This window comes from Engystomops pustulosus, chromosome 7, assembly GCF_040894005.1.
Source record: "Engystomops pustulosus chromosome 7, aEngPut4.maternal, whole genome shotgun sequence".
Lineage (NCBI taxonomy): Eukaryota > Metazoa > Chordata > Amphibia > Anura > Leptodactylidae > Engystomops > Engystomops pustulosus.
This window is the reverse complement of record NC_092417.1, coordinates 125,396,698-125,416,567: the sequence shown is the minus strand read 5'-3', so window position 1 is coordinate 125,416,567 and position 19,870 is coordinate 125,396,698. Positions and strand designations below refer to the sequence as shown.

Below are 19,870 nucleotides of genomic sequence, written 5' to 3'. Positions count from 1 at the left end.
TTCGGGTAACACGTCGGGAAAACGCGAATCGGGCCCTTAGTAAATGACCCCCAAATTCTCATAGACGCAGTCATGTTGTCCCTTAGAAACGAGATAGCTTCCTTGGATACGACTACCTCAAATTTAGGCAGCGGTGGCCAGGCATGCGGTATTGAGTCCTGCCTCACCACCTGGCTTCAGTGATCATTACCACAGGACGGCTGTAGGATATGCAGTAACATTTTCTATACAAGAAACTTTTGTTTCTTTGTGCAATCACTCCAACAGAGGTGGCCGAATCTAAGTAGTCTTTGTTTCTAAGGGACCATAAGGTATCACACAGGTAAATTTTTTTTAATAACATCTAATTGAAGAAATGTTTATATATGTCTGACTAATGAAACTGAATGTGAATGCCCAGACGAGAGCTACAAAATGGCTGCGTCCTTAAAGGGGTTCTCCGGTCACTATATGTACTTTTTTTTTTTTTTTTAACTAACCATTTCTTCTGCATATATTATAGTTGCACACCCTTACCTCACCACCCTGGGCTGTATACTTTCTTTTCCTTCACTTGTCACTTCACAGCTCACTGCTGCAGCTGCATAACTCCAAGATGGCTGCCCCCATTCTGCTAAAAGACTACATCTCCCACAATCCCCCTGGTCAGCACAGCTTCTTCATACAGAGGAACGTGCAGCCGCACCCAGGGAACAAGGAGCTGACTGCACATGTCAGAGCAGAGAGCAAAGACAGGTCATTTCTATGGAAACTATAAGTGTAGCAGGAGCTGGCAGTGCACAGGAATGACTTTGATTTCATGAAAAGGGGGCAGAAAATTTAATGACACTGAATTAGTAAAGTGATAAGTGTGGGGAGATAAGGTATAGTGAGATCAATCTTTGTCACCGGAGAACCCCTTTAAGCGTGTTAAGGAGGTCGCACTGGTTTCGGACGCCATCTTGACTACTGTCCGCCATCTTAGATACAGCGGCCACCTTGGGGGGGGGGGGGGTATGCTTCCCTTTTAGAAGCTATAGAGTTAAATGTTTTAATTCAGCTATTTTTCTCATTTAAACTGTTGTTTGCCTTTTCACAATATCTTTGGCATTTCTTACAGTCCTTCGGGCCTCTGTATTCTTGTTATTTATTTTGGTTATGAAGAAGCTTCTAGGAGCCATTGTGTAGATAAGCATGGCTGTAAACAAGGCCTAGTCATTTTTCCCAGAATGTGCTGGTACAAAAACATAATGGCCAATAGAATCTAAGTACCTTATCAACACCCCAAATGCTGATCTCTATGTGCTAAAATATAGCTGTATCTGTTTGAAATAAACAGTTTGATTTGAGTGCATCGGAAGACCGACTGTGTCTTTCATTTACTCTGTCAGCTCGCTGCCGGCAGCTATCTCATCCTCCCTCAAAGGGTTAATTAGGACTCACCTTACAAAAGTCAAGAGGGCTGTTGGGGCCCTGCATAAAAATCCCTAACAAGGGGTTATGCATCATGTTTTATTTTACCAGCTTCCTGGAAACAAGTATTGTTCTCCTACTCATGGGGTTACCTGGTCTGTTTTAACTGGTAGGTACAACATCAAAAGGCAATGCATAGATAATGAATGGGCTTATAAGAAGCATTGTACATAGCTACACTACGTTGTATGTTGTGAGTCTTTTTGGAAGGTAAAATGGAGTAGTTGTTAGATCTAGCAGTGGCAAATGCTATACAACTGGATTTGGTTTTAACTATCTTGTCACAAATTATATCCTCTAGTACTCTTGTTCTGTGAACCATCTCTGTAATCTCATGGAAATACTTAGGTGGGGTTTATATATATAAAAATATAATCACAAGCAATAGAGACCCTTGTACCCAAGAGAAGACTAATAGGCCCTATTCCCTTGGTAAATTCTTTGCTTCACTCTATTGTTCTGGATCTTTAATTTGGGCGTAGATTGTCTTACGCTTTTGCTGTAGTAGCTTAACTTCAGCCACCAGGAGAGCTTCTGGTCACCCTGGGAATAGATCAACATACACAGGAACATACTACTACCCTTGGCTAGTTGCATGAGGTCAATTAGCAGTTATTGGAACGCAAAGAGGCGTCTTGGTGTGCGTGTGGGTGTTTCCCTATTCCCTGTGTTTCCCCACTAGAGAGCACATAGCATTTTTAGACAGGTGAGATGGACCTTGACCAGCTTCAGCCATCATAGGGTACATAGATATAGATAGGTGTACCCTCTGTCCTTTCTTCCACAGACCCGATTCCTCCTGAGTGCCAGTTCTGGACCAGATTCTCCTCTCTTCCCAAGGTGATTTGCAGAGTCAGAGACTGCAAAATGCTGAAGTCAAATGCATGGTTATGCTCAGTGTTTACCTTGATCTGTGATGTTTCTGGGACCCCTGCCTGGTTGACACCTTTTCTGCTTTATTCGCCCTGTGATTACCTCAGTGATTTTAAACCTTTTTTGAGCCGCGGCACACTTTTTATACTTAAAATCCTGGGGCACACCACCAACCAAAATAGCACAAAATGACACTAAAACAGTCATATTATACATATACTTAATGTTATATATTCTAAATTTATTTTACTCACTCAGTGTGAAACCTGGGCCTGTTTCGATAAACAAAAAAAGGGATATCCTGGCAGGAATGGTGGAAAGACACACACGAAGCTCTTCCCCAACAGTTGCTCCCTGTTTTTAGTATATGGTGCTGATTATTATGTGGCTCATATACTGCAAAATAAAGGGGTATAATGAGAAGTACTATGGCCATGAGGCCAGAGTACAAGTGCCAGCTCATATACTCCGCATATGAGCTGGTACTTGTAGTACTCCAGCCTCATGACTATAGTATTTCTCATTTTACATTTCTCATTGTTATATGCAGTATACTGCTGGAGTACTAAAAGTACCAGCTCATATGCTGAGTATTCTGCCAACAGTTCATATACACAGGCAAAAGCTCATATAGTCAGCATTATTGGTGGGCATTACCTTGGTGGTGGGCAAATGCGAGAGTCTCTCAGCTCTGAGGATGATGCGCCGGCCTCAGTGATGTCATTTTGTTGTGCGAGGTTCAAAGCTTGTGCATGTGTTATTGTACACGTCTCCTACATTGTAAGAAGTCGTGACTGCGCATCGCTGCGCATTCCCGGGAAACAAAACACAGGGGGTACCATAGTTTGGAGAACTTTCCCCGCGGCACACCCGACCATGTGTCGCGGCACACTAGTGTGCCACGGCACACCGGTTGAAAAACGGTAATTACTCACCGGTAATTGTGTTTCCTTGAACCACGACAGCACCCAACCAGAGAGAAGGATCCGCCTCCAGGGACAGGAAATCCAGACTTTAAATTGTGCGGTACGCCCCATCTCCTTCAGTGGATTACAGAGACTGTATGGGACTTAATGTTCGTGATTATTTCTGACCACCGTATCATTCAGTATCACTTTCAATGAGAGAATCTCACACCTCTGTGACACACACATAACGCTTAACACCCAAGTGTGAAACTGAAAAGAATTTACAAGGGAGGGAATAACCAGGGTGCTGTCGTGGTTCAAGGAAACACAATTACCGGTGAGTAATTACCGGTTTCCCCCTCTCAGCACGACAGCACCCAACCAGAGAATATAACATAGACGAGAATTTTAGGGAGGGATTACCGAAGAAAGAACTCTTCGCCCAAAGGAAAGCTCCTGTGCACCTACTACGTTCAGCCTATAGTGCCTGTAGAAAGTGTGAGGAGAAGACCAGGTGGCAGCCTGACAAATCTGATTAACCGACACCTCTCTAAATTCTGCCCATGAGGAAGAGACTGCTCTGGTAAAATGGGCTTTTAGACCCTCTGGTATCAGCTGGCCTGCTGCTACATAAGCGGAGCTAATAGCTTGCCTGATCCACCTGGCTATAACTACAGCTGAGGCCTTTTGCCCCCTATTCTTGCCTCCAAAAAGAACAAAAAGACTATCAGATTTTCTCCAATCTCTAGTCCTATCTAAATAAAGTTCAATGGCCCTTTTAACATCTAATTTGTTAAATTCTCTCTCCCTATCCGTAGAAGGGTTACTACAGAAGGATGGGAGCCTGATCTCCTGGGATCTATGGAATCTAGAGACTACCTTTGGTAAAAAGGCCGGGTCTGTCGTCAGAACTACCCTGTCATCCAGAACGTTAAGGAAAGGCGCTCTACAGGATAGAGACGATATTTCTCCAACCCTGCGGGCTGAAGTGATTGCTACCAAAAATACTACTTTAATAGTCAACCACTTTAGTGAACAAGTCTCCAGGGGCTCAAAAGGGTCTTTTATCAGATAATTTAATACCAGAGAGGTCCCAAGGGGGCACCGTACATCTCCTAAATGGGGTCATACGAGATGCCGCTTTTATGAACCGAGATATCCAGGGATGAGAGGCTAAGGGGGACTCAAACAGGGAGCTAAGGGCAGAAATCTGTACTTTAAGGGTGGCTGGTTTTAGGCCCTTATCTAATCCTGCTTGCAGAAAATCTAATATCTTAGCTATATTTGGATGAGCTAAGTCTATTTTGTCTGGAGTACAAAAATCTGAGAATACTCTCCAGACCCTGAAATAAATTTTAGAGGTAACTAACTTCCTACTCTTTTGCAGGGTTGTAATTACCTTGTCCGAGAGGCCTTTTTCCCTCAAGATACGCCTCTCAAATTCCAGGCCGTCAGATGGAGGTTCGCAATCTGCGGGTGGAATACTGGGCCCTGGGAGAGGAGATTGTGACTCTCTGGGAGGATCCAAAGGTCTGATATCGATAGCTCTCTCAGTATTGAGAACCATGCCCTCCTGGGCTATCTCTGGCCTGGTCTTGCCTTATCTTCTTCAGAACCCTCGGGAGGACAGACAGAGGTGGAAATGCATAGGAGAGGCTGAAGTTCCACTTTATTGAGAAAGCATCCAGACTCAACGATCGATCTCTCGGGTCTAGGGAGCAAAAGAGTTTGACCTGCCTGTTCCTTCTTGTGGCGAATAAATCTACCTCTGGTTGACCCCAGAGTCTGGTTATCTTGGAGAACACCTTCCGATTCAGGGACCATTCCCCCTGTCGTAAGAGATGACGGCTTAGGAAGTCTGCCTCCAAATTGTCCTTGCCCCTTATGTGTACAGCTGATATTGATTTTAGATTGGCTTCTGCTAGCTCTAGGATCTGATCTGAGAGGCTCATTAAGGACCCGCTTCTGGTACCTCCCTGGCGATTCACAAATGCCACCGCTGTGACATTGTCCGAGGCAATCTTCAGGTCTGTCCCCCGAATCATCGGCAAAGCTCGTCTGATTGCCTGCAGGATGGCCTCTAGTTCTCTGTAATTTGAGGACCTCTTCCTGGATTCCTCGTTCCATGACCCCTGGAATAGGAGGTCTCTGACCTGGGCTCCCCAACCCGTAGAGCTTGCATCCGTAATCATGGAAAGGGGATTCTCCTCTCTCCAAGGTCTGCCTGCCTGGAGGTTCTCTTCTCTTAGCCACCATCCCAGGGAATCCAGGATCTGTTGGGGAAGTGTAATCCTCTGGTCCAAGGAGGACTGGTCCCCTCTCCAGTTCTCCAACATGAAGAGCTGTAAGGGTCTTGCGTGATACATCGCCCAAGGTACCGCTGGAATTGCTGCTGTAAAGAGACCCAGAGTCCTCATAATCTCCCTTATGGTAGGGGATGGCTGTCTGTACAGCTTCTCCACCGAGGTTACTATCTTCACCACCTTGTCCTGAGGAAGGAAAGATCTCTGCTGAATGGAATCTAATCTGATGCCCAGAAATATTTTTGACTTGGCCGGAGTAAGGGAGGACTTTTTCAGATTCCCCATCCAACCCAGGCGATGTAGAATCTTCATTACCACCTTTATCAGGATCTCTAATTTTTCTGCCGAACCTGCAATCAGCAGGAAGTCGTCTAGGTATGGCACAAAAGTGCCCTGATGTCTCCGTACATAGGCTCCCACTTCCGATATTAGTTTTGTGAAAACTCTCGGTGCTATAGCCACTCCAAAGGGTAGAGCTCTGAACTGAAGGTGCTCTATCTTGCCATCCATTATCACCGCCACTCTCAGGAATTTTTGACTGTCTGGATGAATAGGGACGTGGTAATACGCATCCGCTAAGTCTATGGAAGCCATAAAACAATCCTGAAAGAGCAGGTTTATGGTTGACTTTATTGATTCCATCTTGAATTTTTCCACCTGTAGGTAGCAATTTAGTGGTCTTAGATTTATAATGGTCCGAAAGGCGCCGTCCGGCTTCTTTATAAGGAACAGGGTTGAATAGAATCCTGTATCCCGATCTTGAAGTGGCACTTGCCGGAGCACCTCTTTTTCCAATAAGGATCTCACTTCGGTTTCCAGAGCCTGTTTTGCTGCTCTTCCGGCCACTGATGTTATCCTGAAACGCTGTGGGGGAGGGGATAGAAAAGGTAACTTTAGGCCATCCTGTATGATCCCCAAGATCCACTTGCTCCCTGTAATTTTTCTCCACTCCTTCTTGAACAGGGAGAGCCTTCCCCCCACAGGACCCCTGGCGTCATTGCTGACCGAGGCGTTTACTGGAATCCTGAGGTCGGGAAAACATGAAACCCTTAGACCTCCTAGAGGATCGCCACCCCTCCTTCTTGTCTCCAGATCTCTGGGGAGATCTAAATCGCCTTGAGGGGCGAAAAAATTTTCTTTCCTGAGGCCTTGTACTAGGAAAACCTCTTTTCCTGTCTGCTGCTTTCTCCAAGATGTTGTCCAGAGCAGATCCAAACAAGAATTCCCCCTCACAGGGAATACTACACAGGTGGCTCTTAGATGGAAGGTCACCTGTCCAGTTTTTCAGCCATAAGGCCCTTCTGGCTGAATTGGATAAGGCCACCGATCTTGCTGATAACCGTAAGGCGTCCACCAAGGCATCGGCTAAGAAGGCAGAGGCTTTTTGTGCAGTGGTAACCTCTGAAATAAGATGTGACCTGGACGCACCAGTCTTAATCTTTTTCTCCAGCTGGGAAAGCCAAACAAATAAGGACCTAGAAACACATGTAGCCGCGACGTTGGGTTTGAATGCGCCCGCTGCTGCTTCCCAGGAGCGCCTTAGGAAGCCATCTGCCTTTTTATCCATGGGATCTTTAAGCACACCTGAATCCTCCACTGGAAGCGCACTCTTCCTAGAAACTTTAGAAACGGCAACATCTACTTTCGGTGCCTTGTCCCAAATCTCTGTCTCTTTCTCTGGAAAGGGATACTTCCTCTTCATTGCCCTAGGGACAAAAACCTTTTTGTCCGCCTTGCGCCATTCTGCCTGGATAAGGGAGGAAATATTCTCATGGATGGGAAAAACCTTTCTCTTCCTTTCTCCTAGACCCTGGAACATAACATCCGGTACAGAGCGCTCCTCCTTTTCATCCTCCAATTCCATGGTCGATCTTACTAATTTAACAAGATGATCAATATCTTCAATAGGAAACAGGGGTCTGCCTGACCTGTCTTCCTCTTCTGACTCAGATGACTCCCCCGAACTAGGGCCAGAATCTTCAAGTTGCCTGGAAGTGCCTGGGGAATTCTCTGACCTGAGGGATCTCCTTATTTCCTGCACAGAACTACGCACCTCCTGCTGGATTAGCATACGCATGGATTCAAACAAGGCTGACCGATCCTGTGCTAACAGGCGCTGAACACATTGGTCACAGTTAGGTTTTAAATATGAGTCAGGCAGATTATCTCCACAGATTTTACATGCACGATTCTTAGACTTTACAGTGGCTTTCCCCTTACGAGATTCTTCCCTCTAAAACAAGAATCACATAAGACATCATCAGAACCAGTTTAAAGGCATGGTAAGGCCACACTCACCAATCAGCGGACTATCCCCCTACTCAAACTTTACCGTAGCGGTGTCCACCGACTCTCTACCACCTTCAGTAGAACTCATCTTATTCAGTGGTGAGGGTACAGCTCCGTTTCTTCCACAACTGTAGCAACTCCTGTGGCTGGCTGTGGGTGCTAGAAACAACACACAGGACTCCTGTGTGGGATCTCCTTTTTAAATCTCCCGCTTCTGACGTCACATCCCACGTGGGACGCTGAACGGCGCGCCACTTCCGGTCCCCGCTGGAAGTGGAGTCGGCGCCATTTTCGAGAAGACCACTGCGGGGAGGAAGAAACCTGCGTTCAGCCGCCTTCCTACGCACGCCTCCAACTCCGGGTTCGGAGGCGCGCCGGAGTCCGTCTGCACCCACAGACTGCGCTGCACCTCGCAGCATTCACCTACGCGCCCCGCCGAGTGACCCCCCTCCGGTAAGCCTCGGCGGGGGATTTTGTGCAGCCACCTGGGGGTACCTGGGACTCCCATTCCCCCCTTTTACCGCGACTCCTGAGCCTCACTGAGACTCACTGGATCCCCCGTCAGGGACAGGAAACCACTGAAGGAGATGGGGCGTACCGCACAATTTAAAGTCTGGATTTCCTGTCCCTGGAGGCGGATCCCTCTCTCTGGTTGGGTGCTGTCGTGGTGAGAGGGGGAAATCACTGCATTACCTCGTGCTTCATTTTTGGCAAGTTTTGTATGTGCTATGGCTACTTCTTGTGTAAGTTACAATGTTCCATCAGTTCTTTGATGAGGTTCTCATGTTCTACTGGTCTTCCTGTGTAGCTGAGGAAGCTTTCCATATTGTATGTTTTGCACCATTTACCTGAGACTCTATGCGCTCCAATGAGAGCCTTCAGCTCCACCTCATGTGCAGAAATGTGAGGAAGGAGTGGTATTTCATAGTCTCCTGGCCTGTCAAAAATAGTACCTCACCATCTGACTCTCTGCTCATTTTCATGTGAGTTTTGAGGTGATTATTCTTTTATAGGTAAACAGGCAAGAATTAACAAAAAAGATAAAAAGAGGTTTTCCCTATTCTCCCCCCTGTTGACATTGCATCTATTTCAATAATGGGAATTAAGGTATCTGAATTCAACGCCAAGCACTTAAAATTTGGTGGCTGAGAAAGTTCTAACTGAAATAGATTAACAATTTAGAAATATAGCTTTCAATGGATAGAATTTTGGACTCCATGTGGTAACATCCACCAAATATATTGTGTTTTTCTAAAAGCAAATGTAAAACATTGACAATCAAAGTTTTCTGAAATTAGGGGAAAACCATCTGCAAGCCCATTGTAATGAAGTAAACTCCTGTCAGTACAAGTACTGACAGTACTGACAGTACAGTACAATAGCCCAAGGGCTATCCTGAATAACTGGTTCACTTTCCTTTATCTGTAATTGGGGATGATGGGCACTGACAATAGGTTCATTCTGCATTCATCAATCCACTCAGCGCCTTGTGCATACAAGGTGTTAATAGAAATGGCAGATGGGTTCACATATTCCTGGCAGGTAATTGTTTCCACTGCCTCAGTTTCAACTAGTAAAGGGTTCGTTGTACCATCTAGAAAATGGAATGTAACTTCTTCTTGAGACCCAGGAAGAATATAATTTCTCTTAATATGTCCCATAATTTCCCACAGTTAGGACACCTGAATCTCTGTCTAGAACATTTTCCTGGGACATATTTCACATGACCTAGTCCAGTCCTTTTCAATACCTGTACTAGTTCCTCTTCATTAATTCTTAAATCTGTATCTGTCTCTATATGATATTTCCCCATATTTCTTCTTCAGTGTTACTTAGATCTTGGTTTATGTATATCAGGGATGTAATTGTTTTTTCTATTCTCTCCTGACACCAATTCATTAATTTTTCTAAGAAGTGTTTTTAGACTCTCTTGATGCTATCAGCACCTGTTCTCATTTTTCTTATTTATCCTATTATTTTATTAACTTTACTTATTATTTCCTAAAGCTGTTATACTGTCTTTCTTTGGCAAGATAAATGGTATCCCTTATCCCAACTCCTCTATCTCGGAAATATTAGTCAGAAGTACACGTTCTTGTTAAATAGATTTGCTTTCTTTACTCTGGCTGCCCTCTAAACAATCACTCCGGTCGCCTTTCTACTATAGACCTGAAACTAAGTTTATGACTTGGTCAAGTGACTACACAAGAGTCACTTAATACAAACTCCAAAAAGTCGCACGGCCAGCGACCACTAATACCCTTTAACCACCAAGATTGGGTAATAAAACTCAACTTTTATTAGATATTAGATTAAGACTTCATAGATAACGAAAACTCATTTAAAATTTGCAGACAGACGATAGAGGGAAGCCCACCCTATCCACGGGTGGGCTTGGTTGAGCGGCACGTTTAAGTTTTAATTCAGCAGCAGTCAATATATAGGATAGGGCAATTTACAGTTATACAGTCTAGTGAGGGTCAACTAGAGGAATTGAGGTGCCTAGAATGGGACAACCGATTATATAGGAATCGACAAAGTGGCTTCTATGAACACTTAATAGTGACATACAACATCTTTGAGTGAGAACTGATCAATCTCCCTCTAGGAAACTGACATACTCTGTATCACAGTCTAATGAAGCGTCCTAGTAGTATCCCACCCCATTGACCCTTCCCTCTATCGTCTGTCTGCAAATTTTAAATGAGTTTTCGTTATCTATGAAGTCTTAATCTAATATCTAATAAAAGTTGAGTTTTATTACCCAATCTTGGTGGTTAAAGAGTATTAGTGGTCGCTGGCCGTGCGACTTTTTGGAGTTTGTATTAAGTAATTTAATTACCCAGCCACCATTGGAATATACACTAACAGGGCCCACAAATATTTTCCCTACTCCCTCCTGGAAGGGGAAACCTTGTTATAATACACAAGAGTCACGTCACTAAATCCCCTAGGCTCTCTTGTAAGAAAGGGAACAAATGGCTCTGAAGTAAACTTTTGTATATATATATCTAGAATATCTATATCTATATATATCTATATATATATCTATATATAAATATACACACTCACCGGCCACTTTATTAGGTACACCTGTCCAACTACTCGTTAACACTTAATTTCTAATCAGCCAATCACATGACGGCAACTCAGTGCATTTAGGCATGTAGACATGGTCAAGACAATCTCCTGCAGTTAAAACCGAGCATCAGTATGGGGAAGAAAGGTGATTTGAGTGCCTTTGAACGTGGCATGGTTGTTGGTGCCAGAGTATGAGGTGGTCTGAGTATTTCAGAAACTGCTGATCTACTGGGATTTTCACGCACAACCATCTCTAGGGTTTACAGAGAATGGTCCGAAAAAGAAAAAACATCCAGTGAGCGGCAGTTCTGTGGGCGGAAATGCCTTGTTGATGCCAGAGGAGAATGGGCAGACTTGTTCGAGCTGATAGAAAGGCAACAGTGACTCAAATCGCCACCTGTTACAACCAAGGTAGGCAGAAGAGCATCTCTGAACGCACAGTACGTCAAACTTTGAGGCAGATGGGCTACAGCAGCAGAAGACCACACCGGGTGCCACTCCTTTCAGCTAAGAACAGGAAACTGAGGCTACAATTTGCACAAGCTCATCGAAATTGGACAGTAGAAGATTGGAAAAACGTTGCCTGGTCTGATGAGTCTCGATTTCTGCTGCGACATTCGGATGGTAGGGTCAGAATTTGGCGTCAACAACATGAAAGCATGGATCCATCCTGCCTTGTATCAACATTTCAGGCTGCTGGTGGTGGTGTCATGATGTGGGGAATATTTTCTTGGCACTCTTTTGACCCCCTTTTGCCTTCAGAACTGCCTCAATTCTTCATGGCATAGATTCAACAAGGTGCTGGAATCATTCCTCAGAGATTTTGGTCCATATTAACATGATGGCATCACACAGTTGCCGCAGATTTGTCGGCTGCACATCCATGATGCGAATCTCCCGTTCCACCACATCCCAAAGATGCTCTATTGGATTGAGATCTGGTGACTGTGGAGGCCATTTGAGTACAGTGTCATGTTCAAGAAACCAGTCTGAGATGATTCCAGCTTTATGACATGGTGCATTATTCTGCTGAAAGTAGCCATCAGATGTTGGGTACATTGTGGTCATAAAGGGATGGACATGGTCAGCAACAATACTCGGGTAGGCTGTGGCGTTGCAACGATGCTCAATTGGTACCAAGGGGCCCAAAGAGTGCCAAGAAAATATTCCCCACATCATGACACCACCACCACCAGCCTGAAATGTTGATACAAGGCAGGATGGATCCATGCTTTCATGTTGTTGACGCCAAATTCTGACCCTACCATCCGAATGTCGAAGCAGAAATCGAGACTCATCAGACCAGGCAACGTTTTTCCAATCTTCTACTGTCCAATTTCGATGAGCTTGTGCAAATTGTAGCCTCAGTTTCCTGTTCTTAGCTGAAAGGAGTGGCACCCGGTGTGGTCTTCTGCTGCTGTAGCCCATCTGCCTCAAAGTTTGACGTACTGTGCGTTCAGAGATGCTCTTCTGCCTACCTTGGTTGTAACAGGTGGCGATTTGAGTCACTGTTGCCTTTCTATCAGCTCGAACAAGTCTGCCCATTATCCTCTGACCTCTGGCATCAACAAGGCATTTCCGCCCACAGAACTGCCGCTCACTGGATGTTTTTTCTTTTTCGGACCATTCTCTGTAAACCCTAGAGATGGTTGTGCGTGAAAATCCCAGTAGATCAGCAGTTTCTGAAATACTCAGACCAGCCCTTCTGGCACCAACAACCATGCCACGTTCAAAGGCACTCAAATCACCTTTCTTCCCCATACTGATGCTCGGTTTGAACTGCAGGAGATTGTCTTGACCATGTCTACATGCCTAAATGCACTGAGTTGCCGCCATGTGATTGGCTGATTAGAAATTAAGTGTTAACGAGCAGTTGGACAGGTGTACCGGTGGCCGGTGAGTGTGTATATATTATATATATATATATATATATATATATATATATATATGAAAAAGGCTCCAAGTGAGCCGAAACGTTGCTGTACTTTGCTGTACCTGCTAACATGGAATAAAGAATCCACTTGCTACACCTTATATTGGATGTCCTGCAGTGCTCCCTATTTTCTCCTACTCTCATATATATATATATATATATATATGGATATATAAATATAAAAAAGTAAAATAACCCTAGCAAGTAGGTGCATTCTATCGTTTTAGGCCATGTCCAGGAAATGGCTGACAAAAATAAAAAGTATGGAGTATGTATGGGAACTATGAGGGAGATTTATTAATCTGTCCACAACAGAATTCTGTAGTGATTTGCATGAAAAAGCTGTCTGCAACACATTTATAAAAAATGGTTTTAGACAGTTTTCTGGCACTCATACGACTAGCTTGACACATATACAGTGTGTGCCTTACTGCATCTTCAATAATGTAACTTTATCCTACTGTAATTATACTACTTAACCTCTTACCGACGCATGCCATACTAGGACGACAGGCGTCAGGTCCCAGTGCATGGAGACTGCTTATGGGCCCTACTGGACTTACAGGTAACACCCGTGATCGGTGCACCAGCGGGTGCTATGTAGCATGGGCACCGCAATCTTGTGGAGGATCATCGCTCCCCGTGACATCATTGGGGAGTGGTGATCCATCGCCATGACAGCCTTGTTTTAACCCTTTCATTACAATATGCTATCAGCACATTGTAATGAATGAGGAGGAAAATCCCCATATGCAGCCATACAATAGTCCCAAAAAATGACACCACCCACAGCTCCGTAGACCGAAGTATGAAAAAGTTATTAGTGCCGTAAGATGGCAAAAAGATGGCAAAATCAAAAAGCCCACAAGAAAACGGTGCAAATGCGTTTTTCACCATTTTCACTATATTTTTTTTCCCACTTCGCAGTACAAGACATGGAAAATTAAATACCATCACTATGAAGTGAAATTTATTCCGCAGAAAACAAGTCATCACACAGCTCTTTAAGAGGAAAAATCAAAAAGTTATAGATTAGAAGGTGGAGAGTGAAAAATGGAAGTGAAAAACTAAAAAGAGCCAGGTCTTAACCAGGGGTTAAAGGAGCTTTAAGAATGACACACAACATATATACATTCAAGATGTAATACAGGGAAGTCCTCGGATTACATACAAGATAGGGTCTGTAGGTTTGTTCTTAAGTTGAATTTGTATGTAAGTAGGAACTGTATATTTTATCATTGTACTCCCAGACAGAACTTTTTTGGTCTCTGTGACAATTGGATTTTAGGGTTGTCATAAGAATCAATAATAACACTAAAGCTTCATTACAGACACATTTGATAACTGTTATAGCTGTTTATTGTAGCCTAGGACTAAAGTACAATAAATAACCAATATACAGAGGTCCGTTTGTAACTAGGGGTCGTATGTAAGTTGAGTGTTCTTAAGTAGGGGACCGCCTGTACACAATATGCCCACACTAACCTTGTCCATGAGCTGATGAGCCATGGAAGAAGACTCTAAAGTGAAGACCTGAAACAAAAAAAGAAATATAGCATTGTTAATGTTTTACTTTCAATGATTAGCACTAGTGTAATATTATGAGGCAAATATACCATATATACTCGAGTATAAGCCTAGTTTTTTCAGCACAAAAAATGTGCTGAAAACCCAAACTCGGCTTATATGCGAGTAAAAAAAAATATAGGTTTTACCAGGTTTTTATGGTAAAATTAGGGGCCTCGGCTTATACTTGAGTATATACGGTAATATGGCAATTAGAAAGAGCAAGAGAAAGGCAAGATTGCAAAGAAAAGCAAATAAACCCCTTCATTATCACTCATTTAACCCCTACAGGTCTCCGCCTATTTTGGCCTTTAAGACGCAGTCCCATTTTTCAAATTTGCCCCGTGTCACTATAAGTACTAATAGCTTTGGGACGCTATAAGATATCCAGGGGATTTTGAGATTGTTTTCTCGTGACACATTGTACTTCAAATTAGTTTCAAAATTTGGATGATCTTTTGTGTTCAGTTATAAAAAAAACAAAATTTGGCAAAAATTTGGCAACATTCTTTATTTTCAAAGTTCTAAATATTCTACTGTTGATAAAGCTAGTCCTAGTGCCCAAATAGATTCCACATATTTTACTAGAATGTTATGAGGCTCAGAATTTAGGTGCCATTTTTAAAATTTTTGGGAAAATCAGCAAAACCCGTATTTAGATGGACCTGCTCAACTTCTAATTGACTGTGAGAGGCCTAAATAATAGCTATACTCGTAAATTACCCCATTATGGAAAGTACACCCCTCAACGTATGAAAAACCACTTTTGGGAAATTTGTCAACCCTTTTATTTTTTTGTGCTTTTTTTGGCTGTTAACCATAACATTAAAATAGTACCGTATATAATAGAGTATAGGCCGACCCGAGTATAAGCCGAGACCCCTAATTTTAGCACCAAAAACTGGGAAAACCTATTGACTCGAGTATAAGCCGAGGGTGGGAAATGCATTGGTCACAGACCCCCCCAGTATATAGCCAACCAGCCCCCTATAGTATACAGCCTGCCCCCAGTAGTATACAGCTTTCCCCCAGTAGTTTACAGCTTGCCCCCAGTAGTATACAGCCTTCCCCCAGTAGTATACAGCCTGCCCCATGTAGTATACAGCCTGCCCCATGTAGTATACAGCTTGCCCCATGTAGTATACATTTTGCCCCCAGTAGTATACAGCCTGCCCCATGTAGTATACAGCTTGCCCCCAGTAGTATACAGCATTAAAAAAAAAACAAAAAAAACTATATATTCACCCTCTGGTGGCCCCGGTGTGAAGCGCTGCTCCGCCGATGTCTGTGCGGCTCGTCTTCAGGCTTCCGCGCCCGTCTTCTTTCTTCTGCTGGGCGCCGCCTAGTAGGAGGCGCCGCTGCTGACGCCATACTAGGCGCCGCCCGGGGGGAAAAACATGGCAGCACCCAGCAGAAGACGGGCGCGGAATCCTGAAGACGAGCTGCGAGGACATCGGAGGAGCAGTGCTGCACATCGGGGCTACCGGAGGGTGAGTATATAAGATTATTTTTTAAGTATTTTTTTTACTTATTTTTTACTTTATTGACTTTATTGTACACGAGTATATACGGTACTGTAATTTTAACTCATATCAAATAAAGAATTAGATGTTCACTGCCAAGGTGTAAGATGCTAATAACGCTCCAAATAACACCTCTGTGCTTTTGTTCAGTATAATCAAAGTGATACCAAATTTTTATAGGTTTGTGTTTTTAAACATTTTCAAAAATTAACCAAATGTGTAGGATTTGCCATCTTCTGACACTAATAACTTTTTCATAATATAGTGTATGGATGTAATTTTTTTTCTATATGAGCTGACGTTTTCATTGCTACCATTTTGAGAACTGTTCAACATTTTGATCACTTTTTATTACATTTTTATATTATGTAAAATGGTATAAAAGTAGCGTTTCGGACATTTGGCGCTATTTTCCGTTATGGGGTTCACCGCCGGCAATGACAGTTTTTATATTATGATAGGGCATTCTAAGACACAGCGATACCTGTGTTAGCGATTTTTACTGTTTATGGAGTATGCAGTATATGGCACAGCCTGATGGCACAATGAATGGCAACTGTGTTGGCTAACACTTTGCTAGCCAGCAAACGTCATACAGCATTGCTGAGGTAACTGTAAGCATGAAGGAGCTGGGAAGTTAGTGGTTAGAGTGACTCAGGTGGGGCTCTGGAGAAAACCCCCGAGAGAGTTGTTTGCCCCATCCTGGGTCAGAAAGTTCTATGAGCCTAAGGCAGGGCGGAGAGCTGAACCTACCGCAATGAATGCTAATTTGGAATAAGAATCAATCCTCTCGTTTAACAGAGAACAAAGATGCCACATCAGCCAGTGGAACAGTGGTAGCCTTGAAATGGTGTACAACTGGGGGTTCAAAAACTAGTGATATGCACCATTTGGATAAAGGAAATCTAATCTGTGCATCTAAACACAACTTTTAAAATTATGCTAATGAACCAGGGGGCATTACCAGGGTCCCATCATGCTGCAGCTTCACAGGCTGTTACCCTGCCTAAGCCTCCCTGCAGCTCCATCAGTACTTCCTCCTCCATCGGCCTGATGTTATCTCACTGCAGCAGAGTAAGTTTTACAACATAGTGGGTGGGGGAAGAGCTCCTTGCACAGATTATCATACCATTCTGAAGGATCTGATTCAGGACCTCCCATGTTGCCAAGATATCAATCTTAGTATCCTACCATTTTTATAATTACAAAGGAGAAGGTGTGTGTTCTGATGTTCTTTTCTGACATTATCCAATCAGCAGCAGACAGTGTCAGAGAAGCTACAGTGAAGTGCACAGTTTGATCTTTCTATGCTCACCTAAAAGCTGTGTTCACACGTTGTGTTTACATTACTTTAACTTTGCATTTAGACATTTGCCTTTAGTCACATTTACATAAATGAGATGTAAACACATATGTAGAAAAAAAAATGAGTATTTATGTTTACTTTTATATTTGAATGGATTAAACACATGTTGGTTAACACAATTCAGTAGTGCATAGGATTTTACTTTGATTAGTGCCATTTTATATATACCGACTGATACATGGTAAACCCATGGCACATGTCTAGAGATGAGCGAACATGCTCATTCGAGCATTAGCGTACTCGAAACTGCTCGTTGCTCGGACGAATACTTCGCCCGCTCGAGAAAATGGCATCTCCCGCCATTTTGCTTTTTGGCGGCCAGAAACAAAGCCAATCACAAGCCAGAAGACTCTGCACTCCACCCAGCATGACGGGGTACCTTTACACGTCGATAGCAGTGGTTGGCTGGCCAGATCAGGTGACCCTGGAATAGACTAGCCCCTGCCCGCGCTGCTCGCGTCATTCTCTGTCTGGATGCCGCTAGGGAGAGAGCTGCTGCTGTTCAGGGAAAGCGTTAGGGTGTTCTATTAGAATAGTGTTAGGCAGGAGTGATTCTACAAGAACCCAAACAGTCCTTCTTAGGGTTACAATAACGTTTTATTTTACTTTTTTTTTTTTTTTTTGTTTGCTTGTGGCTGGGCTTGCTGCCATTAGTAGTGCAGCTAGTACCATATTGTGAGTAATTTGCAGGGAGACTTGTGTTTAGCTCTTAGTGACACACATATCCACCTCAAACACTGAAGTGGGACAATTAGGGGTTTGATTTGAATTAGGCAGAGTCTGCTGATTTATTATTTTTTACGTTTATTTCTTTTTAGAACTCACAGTAATCTGCCAAAGCAGTTTGCTTTGAGTGTGGACTAGAAAATAGCCATAGGAGAACCCCAACGGTTTATTTAGGCCTACAATAGCGTTATATTTTCCTTTTTTTTAGTTTGCTTGTGGCTGGGCTTGCTGGCATTAGTAGTGCAGCTAGTATCATATTGTGAGGAATTTGCAGGGAGACTTGCGACCGTTGTGTTTAGCTCTTAGTGACACACATATCCACCTCAAACACCGAAGTGGGACAATTTATTAGGGGTTTGATTTGAATTACGCCGAGTCTGCGGATTTATTTTTTTTTTACGTTTATTTCTCTTATAACTCAAAGTCCTCTGGCACAGCACAAAATCCAGTTGTGTGCTGTCAGTGTAGGTTAGAAACTAGCCATAGCAATAGGATAGCATCGTTTTGTTTAAAAAAAAAAAAAAAGGACGAGGGCGTGGACGTGGGCGTCCAACTACTGCAGGGGTCAGAGGCCGTGGTCCTGGGCGGGGTGAGACACCACCTGCTGATGAGGGAGCAGGGGAACGCCACAGAGCTACACTCCCTAGGTTCATCATGTCTCAAGTTACTGGGACTCGTGGTAGAGCACTGTTGAGGCCAGAACAGTGCGAAGAGGTGATGTCGTGGATTGCGGACAATGCTTCTAGCCATTTGTCCACCAGTCAGTCTTCCACGCAATCCACCCATATCACCGAAATCAGCACTCCTCCACCTCAGCCTCCTTCCCCCCAGTCTGCCCCCTCCCAGCAAAATTTGGCATTTGAACCGGCATACTCTGAGGAACTGTTTTCTGGACCCTTCCCACAGTCACAAACCACTTGTCCGGTTGCTGCTGAGCAATTTTCCGATACCCAGGTTTTCCACCGGTCGCAGTCTGTGGGTGATGATGACATTATAGACGTAGTGGAAGAAGTGTGTAAAGAGGTGTCGGACGATGAGGAGACACGGTTGTCAGACAGTGGTGAAGTTGTTGTCAGGGTAGGAAGTCCGAGGGGGGAGCAGACTGAGGGTTCGGAGGATGATGAGGTGACAGACCCAAGCTGGGTTGATAGGCCGGGTGAACACAGTGCTTCTGAGACGGAGGCGAGTCCTATAGCAGAACAGGTTGGAAGAGGCAGTGGTGGGGCCAGACGGAGAGGCAGGGCCAGAGCTGGTGCATCAGCGCCAAGTGTTGCCCGTAGTCAAGCTCCCGTGACGAGGGCTAGATTTTCAGAAGTCTGGAGGTTCTTTAAAGAAACACCGGATGACCGAGGGACTGTTGTGTGCAACCTTTGCCAAACCAGGATCAGCAGGGGTTCCACCACTACTAGCTTAACTACCACCAGTATGCGCAGGCATATAAATGCTAAACACCCCACTCAATGGCAACAAGCCCGTTCACCTCCGGCCGGGCACACCACTGCTCCTTCCCCTGTGTCATCTGCTAGTCAGCCCCCTGCCCAGGACCACGGCCCAAACACCTCCCATGCGAAAAACCCAATGTTCGCCTCCACGATCCTCCACAGCATCCACCAGCGTTCAGCTCTCCATACCCCAGACGCTGGAGCGCAAAAGGAAGTATAGCGCAACCCACCCACACGCCCAAGCCCTCAACGTCCACATCTCCAAGTTGCTTAGCCTGGAGATGCTGCCCTATAGGCTGGTAGAGACCGAGGCCTTTCGAAACCTCATGGCGGCGGCCGCCCCTCGGTATTCGGTCCCCAGCCGCCACTACTTTTCCCGATGTGCCGTCCCAGCCCTGCACAAGCACG

The 19,870-nt window shown here is 44.3% G+C and overlaps 1 protein-coding gene across 10 annotated transcripts in view; it reads right to left on the bottom strand.

Annotated features, from left to right (window-relative positions):
- Window positions 1-19,870, bottom strand: part of PRMT7 (protein arginine methyltransferase 7) — a 530,266-nt gene that overhangs the window by 203,742 nt on the left and 306,654 nt on the right. For all 10 annotated transcript variants that reach the window (XM_072117757.1, XM_072117754.1, XM_072117758.1 and 7 more), the window contains one exon: window positions 14,325-14,372. In XM_072117757.1, coding sequence (XP_071973858.1) covers window positions 14,325-14,372 — 48 coding nt within the window. The remainder of the gene's footprint in view (window positions 1-14,324; window positions 14,373-19,870) is intronic.